Genomic DNA, 22,413 nt, shown 5'->3' on the forward strand with positions numbered 1-22,413 from the left:
AGCTTGGCGTCATGCCAGCTTGCCCCCGCCGCCGGGCCTTGTCAGTCTAAGCAGCCGAATGAAAAGCTGTAATTAATTGCTCTTGTGCATCCCATTCTTCCTCCTTGACAACTCATACATTCTATTTTATACACACCGCCATTGACATTTTTAAGTCACAGGCGTAATAATTACTGGAGTTATAGCACCTTTCTGTGTGCTGGATGATGCTCTGACGCCAGAATCAAACGCGCGCCCATGTGTGCAAGTGCTGATATACTGAAACGCATGTGTGTGGGTGTGCACTTGTTTGCATAAATGTGCACGTATGCATGTGTTTAAAGGCTGAATGTGTGTGTGGCAGGCTGAATGCTGAGTAGTTAAGGTTTGACGCCATTAATTGCCCCTATAATCTAATATCACAAAGCGTGGTGATTATGGGGCATGCGTTGCCACCGCCATACGACACCGCCAGCCTGAGAGCGCCGCCACAAAACAAAAGCCTCGCCATTAGCGATTTGACGGGCCAGGACAAAAGCGCTTCACAATGCGGAATTATATTTTCATTCGGCTTTGTCTCTCCCGGTGAATGATTTCTCCCCTTTCATTGGACTGTGAATAGGGAGAGTCTGAAAAGCCGGGCGATTTGAAGTCAGCCATTTATTAAATGCATTTAATTTTTTCCCGCTGTCGCCCCATTTTTTTCATGTTGCATGTTAATTTAAAAGAGAGAGATGCGTGTTAGATTAGTGGGAGAGAGGTAAAGCTTGGGGGGATTTGAGTGGAGGGGAGAGTAGGGAGAGGGGAGAAGGAAGGTTACCATCCACACAGTGAAGGAAAGAAAAGGAGGTGAACACAATTAAGAGACAGGGAAGAAGAGAATGAAAGATAGACGATAGGTGTGCAAAGAGTCTCAAAACATCCTTACAGTGAAAACACACACATCCAGGTGTTTAAAGAAACGACTAATAATAATAATGGGATGATAAAACAAAAGATGTCACTCACACTATAGCTTAAATGCAAGAATCAGTCTTATGTGCAAACACACACATACGCATTTCTGAGGGTTCGGTGGCTGACAGAGGTCAACCCCTGTCTTGGAAAGAGGGAGCTGGGGGTAGGGAGGGAGGGAAGGAGGGAGGAGAGGAGAAGCGAGAGACAGCCTTGTCGTTTACAGAGAGTGGAGGAGTAATTAGAGGGGTTGTTTGAAGAGGGAGTTTAACTGATTAACAAAGAAAGAGAGGCAGAGAGAGAGTGCCCTAAAGATGGGAAAGAGAAGGAGGAGAAAGGCATGGAGTCCCAGAGGAGCGAAGGGAGAGAAAGAAGGGGGATGTTACTTGCATTTCAATGAGCCTCCATCCCTCTCTCCTCTCCTCCCTTGATGACTTTTTATTCTAACGAGGAGGAAAGCCCCACTTTCCATTTCAGATGAAACCTCACGAAGAGAGGAAGGAGGCGATCTGATATTAAACCAGGATGCAGCCGGGGAATAAGCCCAGTGCGGCTCAGCAGCGTGTTTGAACAGAGACCGGCGGGTTATACGAGCGCCTCTTCTCTCGTTCAGGGCCAACTCTGGATTTCACACATTCACCTTCCTCTTGATACAGAAACACAACAGCGCTAACCATCACTTCATTTGCACACCAAATGATCACATTTAGAATAAACAAAAAGCATGGGACAGTTTGAAAAAGAGCAACATCCAGTGTGCCCTCAACCAAAATGTGTGTGTGTGTGTGTGAGAGAGAGAGTGAGAGAGAGACAGCAGTGAGTGGTGAGAAGAAAAGAGGCTATAATCAGAATCTAAACAGGCTCTCAGTCTAAATGATGCGGGCCCTGCCTCTGGGTCTATGGGGACACGCAGGAGAGAGGGATAATTGAAAAAATGACAGAGAAGAAGGCAGGAGGAGGAGAGGGAGGCTGACACAGACCTCCTCCCCTCTTCCTCCTCCTCCTCCTCCTCCTCCTCCTCCTCCTCCTCACCCCCATCTCAAACCCCGACGCTGTTTATCCTTGTCACTGAGCATTACCACCTCACCCTAGAAGGGACTCCTGCCTCTCTTCCACACACACACACACACACACACACACACACACACACACACACACACACACACACACACACACACACACACACACACACACACACACACACACACACACACACACACACACACACACACACACACACACACACACACACACACACACACACACACACACTCTTACAGGGGATATGCAGGAATCCTGGAGTCGAATTTAACACCTTTTAAGACCTTTTTTAAGACCCTTTCCACACATTTTAAGACCTCATCGCCACTTGGATTTTTAACCGGTTACATTGGCGACACATTTACTATACACAGTATTGATCGTCCTTCCTCCTTATCTTCCAACCATTTGGACCCAGACTTGCATTTCCCCATAACGATGCTGTTTAACAACCGGCGTAAACGGAGCTTTGCGCGGGATGCCATAAATAAACTACAGAATCACACTACACACCTACGCAATGATTACATGCAGGCAGACTGTAGGATACAACCTCTTTGGACAATTTATATACTTATTGAAAACAAGCTACAAAATGTAATACCTTGGAAAATGCCGTTTAATACTTTTTAATAGCCTTAATTTTTGCTAAATTGATTTATCAACTTGTAATACTTTTAAGACCCCGCGGGCACCCTGTATAATGATTTGGGATTTTTCTTTTGCAAGATTTGTAATCCTTGTTGGAAGTTACTGTCGTCACACAACTCATTTGGCAGCAGTGGTCAAAAAGGGTACATCTGTGCTTATTCATGCACATGGCACGAATGCATGACCCTCTTCCTGCACTGTAGCTGCCTGCAGGCTGGGGGGTAAACGAGAGCCTCCCGTTCAACATGCAGGCCGCCCCGCGCCGCGTCTCGCTGCGTAAAGGCTTTAATGGTGTGCGGTGAACTCCCCTCCTTCTTTTTGGGTGTTTATTCACCAGCTATCATCACTATCGCTCCTTACCCTCTCTCAGTCCCTCCAGGTAAACAGCCTGTCTGTGCTCATCATGCCAAGAAATGAGAAGAGAACATGGGGGTGTGGGAAAAGGGGGAGAGAGCGAGGGGCTAGAAAGAGAAAAGCATTTGAGTGAAAAAGGGAAATAGAAGGAGCGCCCACTGTGCTGAGAGCGTTGTTTGGAGCTCAGGGCCAGGTCTCCACTGGAAGTAAAAGGGCCCCATTGTGTGTGGTGAGTACCCCTCCTCCAGCTAATCTGCCGAGGGGCCAGGGGCCACATTACTCCAGGGGGAACTGATGAGCGAAGCCAGGTGGGGTTGGGATGATACAGGCATTTTACCGCCTCAGACGTTCTGCTGAGTAATGTTTCTGTCTGTGAGCAATGTGTGTGTGTAAGCTCGTGTCACTCAAAATCTCTGTGCCAAAGGAGGTTTGATTTGATTTGTTATCTTTGTGTGTACGTTTCGATCTATAACTATTTGCTTTTACCTCTGATGCATTTTTGTAGAAGCCACATGTGTAGGCAAATGTTTTTTCTAGTTGAAACAATGTATTGCTTAATGTGGTGATGATGAAATGTTCAATTGTTTCTCCCTGGGTTCCTCAATTTATTAAACTGACAGCAAAGTCACCAAGTTGAAAATAGGGTTGTTAATTCATCACAAATTGAGTTCATGCCGCTTTCTTCATTTTGAGCTTCTACCGCAGCTTGTTTGCCAAGTTGTTCGTAGTTGGCAAGCATTTGGTAGTTTTCACATATCTCTAACAATAATATTTATTACATCACATATGATTTACAAATATATTTGGCTTTATTTAAAATGAACTGGTGTGTGTTTTGGCAGCTTTCTGAGAACAAATTGAGCAGAGGATAAGGTAAGAATAAAGGAGTTGAGAGGAAGGTTGGAGGATGGCTGAGTGGTTGTGTTGATGCTAGCTTGTAAGGATGGATTAATAGATGAAATGATAAAGGAGTGAGGACAGTAGCGCCACCTGAGCCCACAGAGGAAGGCAGGGAGTCGAGATCTTTGCTCATATATGAACACAAACGCATACACACAATTCATGTGGATTCGCATTAAGCTGAGCTCTCCTTGACAGGGCCAGAGAAATAAAAATACAGACAGTAAGAGACCAGTAAGTTCAAGTGGAAAATCCTCCTCCCCCACTCTCCCCCCTACCTTCTTTTCCCCTCGTCCGCCGCCTCACACCATCTAACGCCCCAGTGCTTCAGAATAAAATGACAACACATTTCTAGAAGCACACAGACACACTCACACTCGGGGCATTTCATTGGGAAGTGTGAGAGGCCTTTATCGACCATATTTCATTACTGATTTCACTCATGTTTCAAATCACAAAATAAGAGTTTCACACTTCAGTGGTCAGACCCAAACCTCTCCTCTCCATCCTTCCCCTCTGTCTGTCCAGCCCTCTGCCCAGAGCCAAAGCCATTCCACGGGCTGCTCAACCTCCTCCCATGCACCCTTCACAAACTGTCAGGACCCCATACCACCCCCAACACACACACACACACACACACACACACACACACACACACACACACACACACACACACACACACACACACACACACACACACACACACACACACACACACACACACACACACACACACACACACACACACACACACACACACACACACACACACACACACACACACACACACACACACTAACCTACACACGCAGTCCCAATTCCCTCCACATCAAATAAGAGAAACTGCCAACTAAGCACTTTCATTGAGTGGACAAAAGGAGTGCTTTGGGAATAACACTTTGAAAGGAAATAAAAGAGAAGGAACCGCTTCAGTACCGCAGACTCTGGGGGGTTAAACACTCATCTTTCCACATACTTTTGTTGATTAGTTAAAAGACTTTGAACTCTGCCACAGAATCCTTATGTTCAGTAGATTTTCATTAATATGCAGTAGTTCAAATAAGGCAGCTGGGGAAGGCAGGCAACTGTTCAGCGACATATAGAAATGTGGTGAATAAGGGCTGTAATATTGATTAAAAGTATTTTCATTGAAATAAACTCTCTCTCTGCTTTAAGACTGACATGACTCTGTTTCTTCCCTCCTCTCTTCCTCCATCCCACTGTGCCGGTGCCAGCGCTCTCCAGAGAGCAGAGAGGCAAGCTAATTAACATATCTCTAATGAGTCTTTTCATTTTTTTCCTAATTAAACGAGCTCTTCCATAATACATGAAAACAGGACACCGCGCTATTCAATTACATACGTATGGGCCACAGCCAAGCACGTGCGTTAATCTGTATGTGAGCATGCCAAGTGGCAGTGTGTTAAGTGTGCCAGCCGCGGGTCTGCCAAGTGGGTGTATATGTGTCTGCTTGTGCCCACCCAGTGTATAAGCGCGTGCCAAGTGTGTCCATTGTAGAGAACGTGTGGCAGGTCATGGAGGCATTGTACGCATCATGCTGGGTAATCCGCCAATTGGCACACTGTCTCAGTCGCACGCGTGCCACAAGCAATTATGCTAACTGTGGCCAATTATGTCTGATACCTACCACAAACACACACCTAAAGAGTGAACTTATCCAAATACTGCAGAGGTATCTTTCAAGTGAAATCTCTTAACAAGGAAATGCCTTTTCACTTAGACTGATTCAGGAACTGAATGGGCTTCCACGCTGGTTTCCCACAATTTGTACAACTAGTTTTATTGACTCTCCAAGCTCGTACAGCATTTCAATATCTAACTGTTTTGTTGTGCATGATCTTTCATCTTTAACCCCTTAAATCCACAGTTTGTTTTGCAATATCATTCAAAAACCGTAAAGAACTCATGCTTTAAACATGATATAAGAGTTGTGAAAATCATTGCAATTTTCTATTATTTTCATTTACATATGTGTAAAACTGTTTCTAACGTCATAATAAACCACCTCTATCGTTTTGAATCGTCAAACTCCTCACACTGTTCTGATTATTGTGCTTTTCAGCAACTGGAGCAACAATGTTGTAGCGCACAATCAATTTATCCTGCAATTGCCTGTCTAGAGACTTGAGCCATTGTGGAGTTTCTCCTGAATGTGACACATGACAGTAACACACACACGCACACGCACACACACACACACACACACACACACACACACACACACACACACACACACACACACACACACACACACACACACACACACACACACACACACACACACACACACACACAGGCTTGATAACATCTCACACAGCCAGCCAAACACAGAAACCATCTCTGAACAACCAATCAAAAAGCAGATATAATCTCAGAGTTTCTTTTGCTCTCAGCTCAGATCCTCCCCTCTATTATAAATAAAGAAAAGAAGAGAAATATGATGGGGAAGGGGGGTTAAGGGAGAGTGGGGGGCGGGGGCTTGTCAGTGCAGACCATGGCTTCTCCAGAGAAGTCAAGACACGAATAGAAGTCTTCCCGCTCTCCCTGTCTGCCTCTGTCGTTCTCCCTCAGAGAGAAGGGAAAAATCTAATTATCGAGCTCCTAAAGATCTCATTATTGGCTGAGGCTCATTTGCATGTGTGAGAGCAGCCCAGCAGGAACCAACCTGAGGACGGCCATTTTGTGCCTGATGTGAGCCACTGTGTCACCGTACAGTTGCTTACTGCCACCTTTAGAAGTGGCCAGATGAAATGTCTAGCTCCACTCACCCTCTCTGTGGCCGACAGACGCCCGCTCCAATCACAGCAACCGAGTGCAGGTCCTCTGCGATTTTCAATAATGATCGTCAACCTCTAAATTACAGTAATTAAGAGATCTCTGTGCGCCACCTTAGCAGTCAGGTTTGTTGTGAGGTCTCGTAAACAACTTCAGAGCTGTAGCTTCACACAAACAACGCTTTGTGCTGTGTTATTTGTGCCTGTGTTTCTGACTGCGAGGATCCAAGTACAAACACACACACAAATGTACATCAAAGTGTGTGTGTGTGTGTGTGTGTGTGTGTGTGTGTGTGTGTGTGTGTGTGTGTGTGTGTGTGTGTGTGTGTGTGTGTGTGTGTGTTGGCAGGGTATCTGGGGCTATGTGAGCTGACAGCTCAGACAACAGAGATGTAGCGTGGATGCCCTGGAGAGTACAGAGAGGCTAGCCAGGCCAGGCACCAACAAACAAGACAGATATGGAGGGAGTAGAGGAGGGGTGTGTGTGTGTGTGTGTGTGTGTGTGTGTGTGTGTGTGTGTGTGTGTGTGTGTGTGTGTGTGTGTGTGTGTGTGTGTGTGTGTGTGTGTGTTTGAGACAGAGAGAGGAGAAAACAGTGTAAGGTTATTCATATAAGGCAGGTCAAATGAATCTGCGTTTGAACTCAGAATACTTACAGGTTAACCCATTGTCAGCGTTCACAGAGACTCAAAAGTATCGTTCCTTACAGTTTATTGCTAAACAACAGATTTACATAACATTTTAACTTTCAGTTCCCTTCACGAGGTTGTTTTTTCTTACTTCCTCACTTTGTATTTCTTTCGTTTTTTTTAGGGTGAGTCAGAGAAAGATTTTTTTTCTAAAACATAAGCTATATTTTATTCAATTCCCATTCGAGGCAAAAGCACTTGTGTCCTGTACGTATGTATGTATGAGACCCAGGTCAGAGGAAGGGTCTGATAACACACACGGACCCATTTGGATCCACCACCAATGTGGATTTGAAACGTGTGAATGATAAGATTTAAGGAGGAAATGCGATAGAAAGATAAGCAGTTTTGAAATTATGTGACACACGTATTAATATTAATGTAAGCAGACATGGGATTTCTTTTTGGTTTAATAGTATAAATTATATTTAAATCCTTGGAATGTTTAACAATAAAGATCTTATATAAAAATGTATTCATTTTATTCTCTGACCGCTTTAAAGTCACCATATCATTTCTCTGACTGCCAGTTTCTATCCAAAGTAAATAAAGTGATTCCATTTCCAATTGGGGTTTTGATTAAAGTGTAATCTGCAAGATCCCCCTTTTTATACGTTATTATTTCTTTTCTGACATCTCCAGTAATAAGCAGTCATTAATTCTGTGGCATTCTTGCACATCCCAGAGGTCACTTGGCAATTAAACTGTGTGGCCGACACGGCAAAATCTTTTTCTTTGGTCTTTCCGTTGATGACGTTTGAGTTTTTTTCTTTATCTGCTCTATCATGAAGGCTACTCATAATATTCATATTAAACACCGAGCTCATTTTCAAACACCCCTTCCTGCTGCTGGACGTATAAAAGTTTATTTGCACCAGATGAGTTTTCCTGGAATAACATGAGTCAACAGCAAATATTTATGAGAACAAATTAAAATGCTTCCATGAAGCATTAATTTGATGTCCTATTCCATGTAAATGTTGCAAGACATCACTCTAAAACATAATTGACTTTGTATTATCAGCTTTTAATGTTAATAGTTTCCCAGAATGCAATCTGACCTTATCGTTGCTTCTGACTCACATCCCTCCTTTTCACCTTTATTTCTCTTTCTTCATTCCCCATGTTGTGGTGCTACAGCTGTCTGTTTATCATTGGGACGGTAAGGAGAAGAGCAGTTCTCCAGCAGACTGCGTGCTGCTCTAGTAGACCCATGGCCCCACTTTATTGATATGAGCCATGGCTACAAATCACACGTCTGTATACCAAACATCACATCATTCTAAAGAACCACCAGAAGTAATGTCATGTGTGATATGCATCAACATGTGTGTGTGTGTGTGTGTGTGTGTGTGTGTGTGTGTGTGTGTGTGTGTGTGTCCTCCTCAAGTATCTTTCAGTGGGGATCCTGCACTCCTGCTAACCCCTCTCTCTCCGCTTACTGAGGAATTTAACTCTGAAAACAGCTCACTACCCAATCACTACAAAGACCTCATTCACACACATACATTAACAATCACACACACATGCACTCACAGACAGAGGGAGAGAGCGAGAGAGAGAAAAGTATGTGCCAATATCACACGGCGTGGTGGACGTGGCAAGTTGGAGAAGGCAAAGCTGCGGCCGCCAGGGGTTTCATATTATACCGATGGTGACAAAGCAACACGTTGGTTGTGCATCGGTGTGTTTGTGTGTGTGTTTACTGACCTGCAGGGCGCTCTGTTTGATCTCGTTGCCAGGGGAGTTGAGTCCAGAGGCCTGCTGGAGGAGGAACTGTCTGGCTGCCTGCAGCGCCTACGCGGGAGAAATAGAGATGATCAGATGTCCATCGTGCACACATTGTCACATAGTGAAATATCTACAGAGTTAAACAACACACTCATCGTGGAGACACATGTTTCAAAAGTCACACCTTACTTACTATCTTCTTGTAAATGCCATGTGTGCAAAGTCAGTTTCAATAACAAACACCCATACAAAGTATTTCTTAAATGAACAGAAAGGAGAAGCACTAAAACTCCCCTACAGACCGCTCTCTGAGCACTCTCCCTTTGCCAAGCTGTCAGGTCGGATTTCCTTTAACCTGAGACGGCCACCTTGCGCACACACGGGAACTGCGTCTGTGCGTCCACGTGACTGAATACATCCCAACACCTTCTTTAACTCTGATCGTCTCCTCCTTTCCATTCGCTGTTTCTCAATCCTGCCTCCACTCTCCCACTCTCCACACCCCTTCCCTTCTCCTCTTCCTACTTCTCCCTTTCCTTTCCGCCGAAGGTGCACAGTGGGTTTTCCACATCCTCTGAGGCAGAAGTGTGTCAGCAAATCGTGATGTGTGTCAGTTGCACTGTGTTTGTGTGTGTCAGAGTGATGTAATGGGCCGTTTGCCCCGATGTGCCCTAAAGAGCTGTGACTACCCACAACCCACCTCTTCACTCCTTCTCTTCTTCCCATTTATCCCCGTTATGCCCTCCAGGGCTGTCCATTCAAACCAGTGACACCATCACTCTTTAGCTCTCTCCATTCCTTCTCTCTGCCCTTGAGTGTTGCGATGTATCCCCCGCTACCTTCCTCCTAACCCTTCATTTCATTAAAACATAATAACTGTGTTTCTTTGTGTCATTGCATTTCTCTCTTTTCTTTGCTGTGTTGCTTTTTAGCGTTTAGGACTCAGGCTCTCTTTCATTAAGACAAATAAGTCCCAGTGGAAAGGCATTTGTGTTGGAATGTCTGAACTGCTCCTAAAACATAACAAGAAAACACCCATCGCAAAACACAAAAGCTGCCTTGAACACACACACACACACACACACACACACACACACACACACACACACACACACACACACACACACACACACACACACACACACACACACACACACACACACACACACACACACACACACACACACACACACACACACACACATACACTTTCATAAATCAATATTTACTAAGCAACCTTTCCCCTTTGAGTCAGAGGAAGCAAATGTGCATCCTGCTGTCTCCCCTCTCTAACCCTCTGTCATGAGGTTGTGCTGGTCTGTGTGTGTGTGTGTGCGTGTGTGTGTGTGTGTGTGTGTGTGTGTGTGTGTGTGTGTGTGTGTGTGTGTGCGTGTGTGTGTGTGTGTGTGTGTGTGTGTGTGTGTGTGTGTGTGTGTGTGTGTGTGTGCAGACGCCACAAATTAACGGCCAGATTGAATGATGTTCTTTATGGAAGCTCTTACTCAATCATGCAGCACCAGAAATCTGTTCCACTGCATCATTTCACAACCGCAGGATATTGTAACGCTGTGAAACAGTGCGGCACACACTTACTGTATATTGTCACATATTTAATGAATTGTCAAATTAGAAGCCTGGGTACATTAAGTAACATTTAATTACAAAAACAGAGAGGAGAGATTAGAGGGAGACACAAAGAGAGAGAAGTCCACTGTGCGGTGATGAAAACCATCTGTATCCAGCACACTTGCTACTTTTGCTGAGACCGCAATTAAAAACACACACACACACACACACGGACGTGGCTGTGGACTTGCCCACACACACACACACACACACACACACACACACACACACACACACACACACACACACACACACACACACACACACACACACACACACACACACACACACACACACACACACACACACACACACACACACACACACACACACACACACACACACACACACACACATGTATTTTAACACTTTAACAAAAATCTCGGGAACCCCCTCCCATTTACTGGTTTGACCTCAGCATTAAAGCAGTCGCAGACATATACACACAGAAAACCAAAAAAAAACACAACCGCCCAGTTTGTTGGCATGTGGTGTGAATTACTCCTTGAACACCCTGTCTGCCCAAGAGTGAGTGTGTGCGTGCGTGCGTGCGTGCGTGCGTGTGTGTGTGTGTGTGTGTGTGTGCGTATGCGTGTGTGTTGGCAGGAGTTTGGGAGGCATGTCTGGCAACAATAAGGGACAATTCCACCCAAATTACCACCCTGATTACCACTATATTAAAGAGCCATTTATGGCTTTCATAAACGCTAGAACCCAGCAGAGGTGATGCCTGTCTGCTCCGCCTGAGTCAAGGAGGTGGGTGTGTGTGAGAGACACACTACTAACACACCATGCACTTCTCTGGAGAGTTAAACTAATGTGTGTATTGTGGATTGAGATCCTGGTTTATTCAAATGTGCCCGAGCTTATAGGCAATTATATCCTGTTAAGATGGCGGTGATTTCATGTAATGGGATTTTATAGCTTTATAAGAAAATGATGTTAGCACATTTTTTGACTAAAAGTAATGCAACAAATGTGTCATACTTTAAACAAAAAACTCTCACTCTTCTACACCTAGAATTGTTTTTAATACTTAAGTGACCGAGATGATTTTGTATAGGTGCATCAAGATATGATCATATGATCATCATCGTATGATTCTAATGAAAGTCGATGTGTTTTATTTGGCTTGTATGTGCATCTGTGAAGTTATTGTTATTGGAGTCTTTGGAGAAATGTAAGCTGACCGGCCCGAACGCAAACGCTTGCTTCAAGGAATCAGCAGGTTTATTTTATGAGTATTTATCTATGTCTGATAGTTGATTTGGAAGGGAGAACTACACACACACACACACACACACACACACACACACACACACACACACACACACACACACACACACACACACACACACACACACACACACACACACACACACACACACACACACACACACACACACACACACACACACACACACACACACACACACACACACACACACACACACACACACACACACAGAGCTCGAGCCTAACGCTCCCATATCTACCTTGTCAAGAAGCACTCCTCTGCTCTGACCCTTCTCTTTCATTTCTCCTTTTCACACTCACTCTTTGCCTTTTTCTCTCTGTGACCTGGGTAAGCTGTAGCATTGTAAGGTATGCCCCCCCTCCACCCACACACACACACCAGCTCCTCCTAGACTCCCCCAACCCCAACTCCCCGCTCCCCCTGTGGCATTCTTGGGGGCGCACTGCACCTTTAAAGAAAATATGAGGGAGGCCTAAGAGGGAGGCCCAACAACAGAGTCTTTGTGCTGCCGCGGAGCACGCACACACACACACACACACACACACACACACACACACACACACACACACACACACACACACACACACACACACACACACAAACACGCACACACACATATACACACATCAGTGGTGTCAGACAGGTTTTATTAGAGTGAGAGAGGGAGGGAGGAGGAGGAGGAAGGGGAAGGAGGGGTGAGGAGGTCACTGCTCAGCTTGGAGGCCTGAGAGCACAGTGTGAGTGTGTGCGTACGTGCGCATGTGTGTGTGTGTGCCAGCTCGGCGTGTGAGTTCTTCTGACTTGTCATCGCTCCCCTCTGTAAATCATCGCCTCCGACACAGCCTTTAATAACAGTGCATTTTTTAATTCATCAGGGTCACACACACACCCCCCTACACACACACACACCTACACACACCCACAGCCACAAACACACACTAAAGGCTACTTTCTCTCCTTAACAGGGTTCCAAAAAATGGCTGACACACAGGTTTCTTTAAAAGGAGGGAGGGTCGTTGAGGTAGTGAGAGGATCCATTAGAAGAACAGGATAGACATTTTATGTTGCTACGCGTGTGTGTGCTGAACTTGCAGCACGTATGTGAAAGTGTGTGAGTGTAAGTGTGCGCCTGGCTCAGGTTGCTAAAGCAAACAGGTCTGTGTGTGTGATGAATCTGGCCTCTAATCCGCCCAGTGTGTTTGGGTGAGAGAGCGCAGGAATAAGCAACGAAATCTAAACAGAGAGAGAGAGACAGGTGGGTACCATATGTTGGAGTAGTCCGTCAGCACAGACTGAGGTCCATTGTTGACGGCCAAAACGAAACAAACCGGTCCCCCTCCTACCCTCTCCTCCTCGTCCCCCCCCCCCCCTGTAGATAAACAGCCCCCGGGGCAGACAGTGGGCTGTCCTTGAGGGAGGAGGAGGAGGAGGAGGAGGAGGAGGAGGAGGAGGAGGAGGAGGAGGAGGAGGAGGAGGAGGAGGAGGAGGAGGAGGAGGAGGGGAGGGAGGAGGAGGAGGGGAGGGAGGGAGTTAGGAAAGGGCAAGGGGGAGGCAGGTGGTATCAGATTTCTTTGCTCTGAGACCACGAAGAGGAGTACAAAAAGAAAGAAAGTAGCACAAGTGAGAGGCCGTATAGTTGCATCTGTCCGCGAGTCAGCTTAACCAGGCTAGACGAAGCGAGTGATTCAGGCAGTGCCGGCCGCACCAGATCTCTCCACCGCCAAACAAGAATCTCCTCTCCACCTTACCAGCTCACCAGCCTGGGAAGAGAGGCTCGTAATGCACTGCTCCTCCATTCCTAAAGCTCTCTTTTACCCAGGAGAGAGTGAGAGATGGCGAGAGGTGTAGAAAGACACGGGGTGAAGGCGTAGAGAAACGGCTGGTCACACCCAGCTGCTCCTCTACAGGCCTGCACGCTTTCTGATTTTTGGATCAGTCGGAGAGACCAGGTTCAGAAAGGAGCAGTGGATTTTGTTTTTCCATACTTACCTCTATCGTTCACTCTTTCAGGAGTGCTGTCATTGAAGCTGAAAGCCAAGCTAAAGCTGCGTCTCTGCTGCCGTCCTCCTGGGCCGCACTGCTGTGATCCCTTGTATCCGTTTGCACTCAACTTCCTCACTTAAGCACCACAAAAACACCACCGAACTCCAATAAACCCCTCTCCCTTACTTTACTTTCTCCTTCGTGCTCGGTCTTTGCTACTCTCTGCTAGTTTCCCTGCCTTTAAGTCTCTCTTATCTTCTTTCTCTGGATACACAGAGGGAATCGTGATCAGAGGAGAAGACGAGACGAGAGTGAACAGATGTAACACAATCTACAAAGCATGTAAATGTGTAAGAAGGATGATGATACTACAGCACCAGCAGCTCACCTGTGTTCAGAAGCTGGCCGAGTATTTACACACTGTACACACTGTACACACTGTACACAAAGTGGGATCACTGAAGAGGTGACAGTTAGAAGGATTGCTATATGACTTTGGGGCAAATGTGAGTGAAGGCTTGGTTACAGCCGCGGTGGAATCTCACGTATCAAATGCATCGCTGTCAGTCACCACAAAAACCAGATTGCTTTCCCAGATCACTCCCCTCTTTCTTTCTCTCCGTCTATATCACCCGATCTGCCTCTCGCCTTCACTCCGCCGCTCCATATAATGTATAACTCACAAAAGTTTGCCTGGCATTTCTCCAAGTATTCTGTCTTTCTTGTGCCCCTCCCCTCCCCTCTCCGATCGAGAAATATGTTACCCATACCCTTATTCGCCACAGTAAATTCTGAGAGCAGATATGGGTTAGACGGAGGACTAAAATAGATTGTCTAGGCCGATGGAAGCCAAGCCTTGTGAATGCAGCTGTTGGCCTTATGAGAGGACCCTCGCCTTCCCCTGACTGTCAGACAAAGACTGCCGTGACGGCAGCTGTGGGACCGGGATAGGTAGTAAAAAGGTAAAGCTATGTCTAGGATTATCACATCAATATTCAAGCGATCATTCTAATACATTTGTTGCATTTGAAAACGGAAAGAACTACCGACAGCTATGGTGCATGTTACTGTAAATTGCGCAGAAGATTGACACACTCACACCACATTGTAGTTGTTAACTGTGCAACCAGCGAGGCCAAAGTCTGGACGTTTTTATCCCGTCCAAACATTACAGGAGCTGACTTTAACACTGGTGTGAGTAAATGTGTAATAGTTGTAAAGTAATTGGTTAAAAACTGATATCACGGAAAATGACATTTCTTTAAAGATAGATGCAACTTAACAATAGGTTGATGGTGTAAGGGAACAGGGAGTGGTATATATATATTTAGGGCAGATCAAGGGTTTCCAGGGGTAAACATACAGGGGTAAGGGGCAGCCTGAACCAAAGCCTGCTAAAGCTGCTCAATTTCACGGTGGGTTACAGATAAACTACACTCGGCCAAGACTTCGCCCCTTTCCCTCGACTCTTCCTCACGTACTCCTTCTCTTTTTCTGGTATTAATCAGGTCTTTCCGGCCTCCCTTCAACAGCTTTCCTGCCATTTGTTTTCGCTCATAGCAACGTCGACTTCAAACCATTTGTCCACCAATATAACTGTGCTTAAATGGCACTGAGTACCTCAATCTGTTTAGCTGGAACTATCTGGGACACCTTCAGAAACACCAGCCAGCCGCAATCCCGTTCAGCTATTTAATGTAATATTTCCGCAATATAAAGGCACCGTTCGAGAGCTGAGGTTTTAAAACGGCTGAAGCAAGCTTCTCTGGGCCCAGACTGACCATTAAATAGAGGAAAGACCGCATGCAAGAGCCAACGCAATAAAAACTCACAAAACTTCCAAAAGAACTTCAAAATATGCCGTAATGTTTGAAAACCCTGGCCTATTTTAGATTTTTTTTCACATCCTATTTTTCACAAAAGGGACCTGTTCTAAACGATGGGGACCCTGCCGTTTTCCAGATGGTTCTCTTCAGTTCTAAACTGTTTCGTGAAACGAGAAAACCTCTCCCCTTCAACTATGTCCTTACACTCATCTAATGTTTCTATTGATTCATAGGGGTATACGCACAGTCATAAAAAGGAGCTGACTGAATACCCAGGGCTGCTCTATATCATTACACAATTCATCATCATACGCACACATCTTGAACACACACACACAGAAATAAATCTACCTCTCCTCCTAAGGAGATGTTGTCAGCTTTTCTGTGTTAAGTGAAGGGAAAGGGCATAAAGAGACAATTAAAGATAATGATGAGTTGAGCAGGGACAGAAAGAGAAAGGAACTCCCTTCCTGAGAATATAAAAGCAGCTCCCTCTGTACTGTAGGCCTCATCTCAGTCGAGGCGGCTAATTGATGGCAAATAGCTCTACAGCAGTTTCCTTCCCCACACACACACGCACACACACAAATACACGTCATATATTATATACACATATGCAGTTTCCCTGCGGTTTTCAACACAGCTCGTTTGGCAAGAGAGAAAGGTCTCACTCCAGACAAACCCAGCCCATAACGGAAAACACACACACACACACACACACACACACACACACACACACACACACACACACACACACACACACACACACACACACACACACACACACACACACACACACACACACACACACACACACACACACACACACACACACACACACACACACACACACACACACACACACACACACTGACACACACGCACTCACACAAACACACAGTGTACCTTATCATATTTAGCTCTTATCTGGTATAAAGTGGGACAGTTAAGTAGTTTGCTCATGCTCTTGGGAAGTGTTTGTGTGACTTCCAGAGCTTTAACTGCTTCTCCTGCCCAGCGAGAGTCACTCCTGAGAGACTGAGCGAGACCAGCCCATGATGGGGATAGCACTAGCCTGGTAACCAGGCCTCACATATGGAAACCGTTTAACTGTTATTATTAATATCCCCAAAAAAATCTAAATCAAACTAATAACACATGCAAGACACTGCCAAGACTCAGCTCAGGAGACAGAGGGAAAACACATACATACACAAACAGAGACTGTCTGCCATGTGCACGCATACACACATGCAGACTAATGTACACACACAGACGCCTATTGGTTCAACAGAAAAGCACACTCCGAGTCAGTGGCCTGTAAAAGTATTAGCCTGCCTGCCCGCTTGGATGGAAATAAAACTCTCTTTCATGTTTTTGGTTCAGAGGGTTTTTACACCTGGTTGTGGCTGTGGAGATGGAGATGGACCCACCCTTGCACCCACCATTACCACACACACACACACACACACACACACACACACACACACACACACACACACACACACACACACACACACACACACACACACACACACACACACACACACACACACACACACACACACACACACACACACAGCGGAAGTGGGCAGGAGCAACAAAGACCGGCTGCTGTACCATAACTTCTAAACAAAACAAAATCTTTCCCTTCCCCAAATGAGAAGCAGGGGTGTGTTCCAGAAAGGGGAAATGGGGAAGTGTGTGTGTGTGTGTGTGTGTGTGTGTGTGTGTGTGTGTGTGTGTGTGTGTGTGTGTGTGTGTGTGTGTGTGTGTGTGTGTGTGTGTGTGTGTGTGTGTGTGTGTGTGTGTGTGTGTGTGTGTGTGTGTGTGTGTGTGTGTGTGTGTGTGTGTGTGTGTGTGTGTGTGTGTGTGTGATTTAGTAAAAGGGTCAATACAGCCAGATGTGGAAAGGCACATTTTGTCATTTAAAATACCTCAAAGCCCAAAATAATTCCCTTTCTATTAAAAAAAAAGTTGCTGACCTGGGTATCTTTGACTCACCATCATAATGTTTTCACTTGCTTTCAAAAATGTAAGAAAGTGTTTACTCTGCTAGCTAGACAACTACTATGAGTCCATTAGCACAAGTACAAAGAGAATTAAGAAGTGTTGTTATTTAAACTACCCATGATCAATTTATTTAATTAACCTCAACCACTTATTTGGAAGTACAACATTTACATTGCTACTTTTCATTAAAAAATATATTATTATTATTTTAACCTACTGTACACTTCTTGTGTTCTCTATTGTAGCTTCTAATAATTGGTTAAGATAATAGAGTTAAAACGGGGTATAACCTGTCTTGTACTAATTATAAAGCAATGAAAACTGTGTGTTAACTGTTATACAAAACAGATTAATTTTTTGGGAAATCTGTCACTGAATGAGCGTTCATTCAGAGCAGCATTTATAACAGACTAATTTCAGCAAGTTCCTAATTACGTTTTTATATATTAATATATTTGGGTGAGAAGCAAATATAACACATCCAGGAGTTTTCTGATTTGACCTTTTATCATTTTCTTAATTAGAGGCCCAACTGATCCCTTACTACATCTCAAAATGAATGCACTTTATTTGAAAGATGTTTTTAGTTAAGGAAAACTCACAAAAACACAAATTCATTCCGTCTGTCAGGTGGGAAAAAAGGCCGTCACACACTGTCCCAGAGCTCAAGAAGAAAGCAAAGAGAGAGAAGAGCTACATTCCTCTCCTCCTCCCTGTTGACTCTAATCTCTCCTTTAAAATGGCTCTCACAAAGAACCAGCGCAGACTAGCTAATTAGCAACACTTTAGGCCTCTGCAGCTATTGTGTGTGTGGTGTGTATATGTGTGCGTTCATTGTGTGCACCGACGGGCTCTCGACTGTTTCCAGGGTAACTACTTGCCAAGCAGCCTTGTAAGCGTTGCACATTTTGTCTTCACTCCCTACTTTCTCTGCTCCCCCTCTCGGTGTCCATCACTTTGTGTGAGTCCAGAGTGGGGGAATAAAGGAGTACAGACTTTTAAGAAAAGAGAGGACACTATAGGACCAAGATATGAGCATTTCTCAGCCTGTGTGGGTGGGGGTTGTAAACTAATGCTCTCTTTTTTTGAGTGCCTTGCCCCTAGTGAACTCTGAAACACTGCATCGGAGCCCACGTCAATTAAAACCAATTACGCCTGTTGCTTTTTGATTGGGAAAGCTGAAGACCAATGTGAACAGGCATCCACACACACAGTCACACCGTAGTGTCACTGACCAGAAGCAGTAATGAGGTCATGCAGCATTGCTCGCTGACCTATGACCTCTTAAAAAGGCCTCGGTCACCATGGCGATCCCTTCTGAAGAGTGAGTCAACAATCGACTTGTTCACCCTCAGGAACTTCTCCGTGAAGAGTGTCCGTCCCTGCTCATGTGTGTGTATACATGTATGTGTTATTTACCTGCCAGCACAGCAAGGCCTGCCCAGTGTTAAGTGCTTTCAAACACTCCCATGGCAACCAAACCCAACCTAACCCCTTCAGGTGCCCGGGGTTGTGTGTGTTACTCAGTCTCCACAACAGAGAGAAGATACACACAGCACACAAACACAAACACATCCTCCTTTTGCCGGTATCTGTCCATTCTTGTCTCTCAGCTTCTCGCTGGTTGCTTCAACCAACCGTGACTACAGTATGTCCATGCGGCTGATCTGGCCTGGTGGACCATGTCTACTGTCCGTCTGCTTTTTACCCACAAGACTTGTAGCCTTGTAGCATGGTTCTTCAGAGGACCTCAGACGATAACCTTTATTATTAAGTAGATTTCCCTCAATTCAGTGTGACTATTTCAGAAACGGCCGTAATGTGAATACATTTACTCTTTCATTAGAGTTTGAATGTATTTGTGGCGGTCTAAGAGCTAATACAAAAGGAAAGGAACTGAAATGACATCAATAATGATACTCCAATAGTCACACACAACTGATCCTGAAAATCCAACAGCTTGGCTGGAAAAAATATATTTGTAGGGATGCTAATAAATACAATATCTCGGCATCTGGGAAATTCGTCTTAACGCAAACCAAGTAGGAAATATGAGGAAGAGGAGTCCTTACCAATACATTACTGACCATGAGATTTGCAGGTGTGTTTACGTGTCTGGAGTGCAGGAATACAAACGTGTATATGTTAAAGTGCAAACCCCAATTTAGAGAATGAAAGATGTCCCAAAATGTATACATTGAAAATGTAGAAGCAGATTCATATGAAGAGAGATCGTCAGCACATAAAAAAAGGGAAGTAAACGTCAAAGAAGACGGATAAAGGGACCTGCTGGTGCTATTAAGACTCTCAGAGGAAGTTGGTGTTCTATAGGTTTCTTTGTATCGCCGCGGTTACAGCAGTGGGTGTTCTGTAATGCTAGGCAACCAAACTGGCCCCTCCTCTGTCTCAGCATGACCTCTGGTGACCTGTGAACTACACTGACCCCAGACATAAAGAGGAAGGCCTGGCCCAGACCAAGGGAAAGCTTTTAGGAGGTGACAGCACTCAGAGAGAGGCCTGGCACTGATTTACTGGCCCGCACACACGACCAACACACACACAGACGGACATACAGACACAAAAATGACACGCAGACACACATGTCATGCAGATGCACGAACATAATGTAATTAAATTAAATCCCACTGCGCTGACAAATTTGTCTGAATTGTTTTTCTTTCACCTTTTCCTCCTCTCTTATAGCCGCCCCTTCACCTCACTCTCCTCTGCACTCCTGACCTGAAAGTGAACTCTGGTTGAGAGCTGGAGGTCAAACAGGACATAACTGTCCCAGTGACCAAAATTCACCTCCCATAATTCAGCAATGGCCGAGCAGCCGGAGCTATAGAATCGCATGCGTCTGAAAAACCTCCCCAACTCCCTCCATACGGGCCATAATTACTGAGTCTAGCCAATCTAACAGGAAGCCATACGTTATCTGAATCATCCAGCATCTCTCATCGTCTGTTAATGCGCAAAGCAATCTCACACATCTGTCCGCAGAGCACTCCCGCCATCAAACCCAAATGCACGCTTTTGCACATGTGTGCGCACACCAAAAAAACAGCTATCTTTCATCAGTGTTTGTGTATATCTGAGATCTGTATCAGTTCCCCCTGATCTCCAGTCATCACTGTGGCTCCTTAATTACACCCTTCATTAACTCACATCAGCTCTGTGCATGTGTGTAACTGCCTGTGTGCATATGAGAGAGGGGGAGAAACAATGATTGCCATTATGTGTGTGTGCATTTTAGAGAGAAAAATAGATTATGACAAATGGGACTGGGGATCGAAGCTCCGAACCAATTTCTTAAACTGCCTTTTTCTCAGCAAATGTTCTCTTTGAACCCTTGGGGAAGGAAGGCCGCTGCTAGAAAAATCTCACTTTATATATACTTGTAGGAGCGAGTTATGGTAGAAAAAAAAACAGAGAGAAAGAAAGAAAAATCTCTCCCTGGCTTTTTTAAGCTGACCGATGGACCGCACTCCTGAGAGGAAACGGCACCTTTTTGTCATTGTCCCCCCCCTTCTTCTCCCTCCTTCCTCCCCCACCTCTCTTCCTCGACATCACGTGCCGCAACTACTGCTGCCGGAACACCAGAAGCGATTCATTGATGGCGAGGGAAAAGTAGGAGACATGAAATGGGTGAGAAAGGAGGGACGGGGGGAAGTGGTGGAGCTCAGTGCGGACTCACATTTGCAAAAAATAAAAAAAAAGTCAGGGGGGATGAGAGAGGTAAAGAAAAGAAAAGAATTGAAGACACCTGGTTCTCGTCAGAGCACCCTCCACACACACACACACACACACACACACACACACACACACACACACACACACACACACACACACACACACACACACACGCACGCGCAGACACACTTTGAGGTTTGTTAGGATTTATCCTGCTTACATTTCTCCTCTGCTATGCATCATTTCATGTCTACACCCGTGCCCAGCACCTCAACAAAGTGCCACACACTCTCCACTGCACTCTCACTTTTCCACCTCTCCTTCCTCCCGCCGCCCTATAACTCCGCTCTTTGTTTTCCCTCCCTCCCTCCCCTCTCCCCTCGATGATGGGGCAGAACTGGTCTTCGCCCCCTCTTCCCTTTATTCCCTCTCTCTTCCCTCTCTCCTGCTCTGTTCTTTCTGGGGAGGCAGACAGGCCACATTCCACAGGGAGGCCCAGGCGCCCTTTTCTGACACGTCTCAGCGTTACACCCCTCCCTCATCCCTCTATTCCTCCTCTCTAGCCCACCAATGCCCCCCGACCCCCCCCACCCACCCAGTATGCTGCCTCTTTGCCCCTCCTTTTACCTCTGTTTTCTCCGGCTGTATGTCCCATATCCTCAATACCTCATTTGTCCACTGACCACCTACCTGTGACCTTCATGTATCTATCTATTTGTCTATCTATCTATCTATCTATCTATCTATCTATCTATCTATCTATCTATCTATCTATCTATCTATCTGTATCTTTCTATCTGTATATCTATCAATGAGGAAACACACAAAAAATGAGAAAAAAGGCAACAAAAAACAGAGAGGGGCAGTGGATGTGGTTTGATGGCTGGAGATGGCTGTGATTTCTCTCAGGTTCCCAAGGGG

The 22,413-nt window shown here is 45.3% G+C and overlaps 1 protein-coding gene across 8 annotated transcripts in view; it reads right to left on the reverse strand.

Moving 5' to 3' along the window:
• The window catches only part of foxp4 (forkhead box P4), a 93,523-nt gene that overhangs the window by 34,231 nt on the left and 36,879 nt on the right, over positions 1 to 22,413 (reverse strand). For 7 of the 8 annotated variants that reach the window (XM_034082410.2, XM_071203110.1, XM_071203109.1 and 4 more), the window contains one exon: positions 9,073 to 9,159. In XM_034082410.2, coding sequence (XP_033938301.1) covers positions 9,073 to 9,159 — 87 coding nt within the window. Of the gene's footprint in view, positions 1 to 9,072; positions 9,160 to 9,286; positions 9,661 to 22,413 lie in introns of those variants that run through there. The other variant, XM_034082411.2, reaches the window with a different exon arrangement.

Source organism: Pseudochaenichthys georgianus, chromosome 5 (assembly GCF_902827115.2).
Source record: "Pseudochaenichthys georgianus chromosome 5, fPseGeo1.2, whole genome shotgun sequence".
Lineage (NCBI taxonomy): Eukaryota > Metazoa > Chordata > Actinopteri > Perciformes > Channichthyidae > Pseudochaenichthys > Pseudochaenichthys georgianus.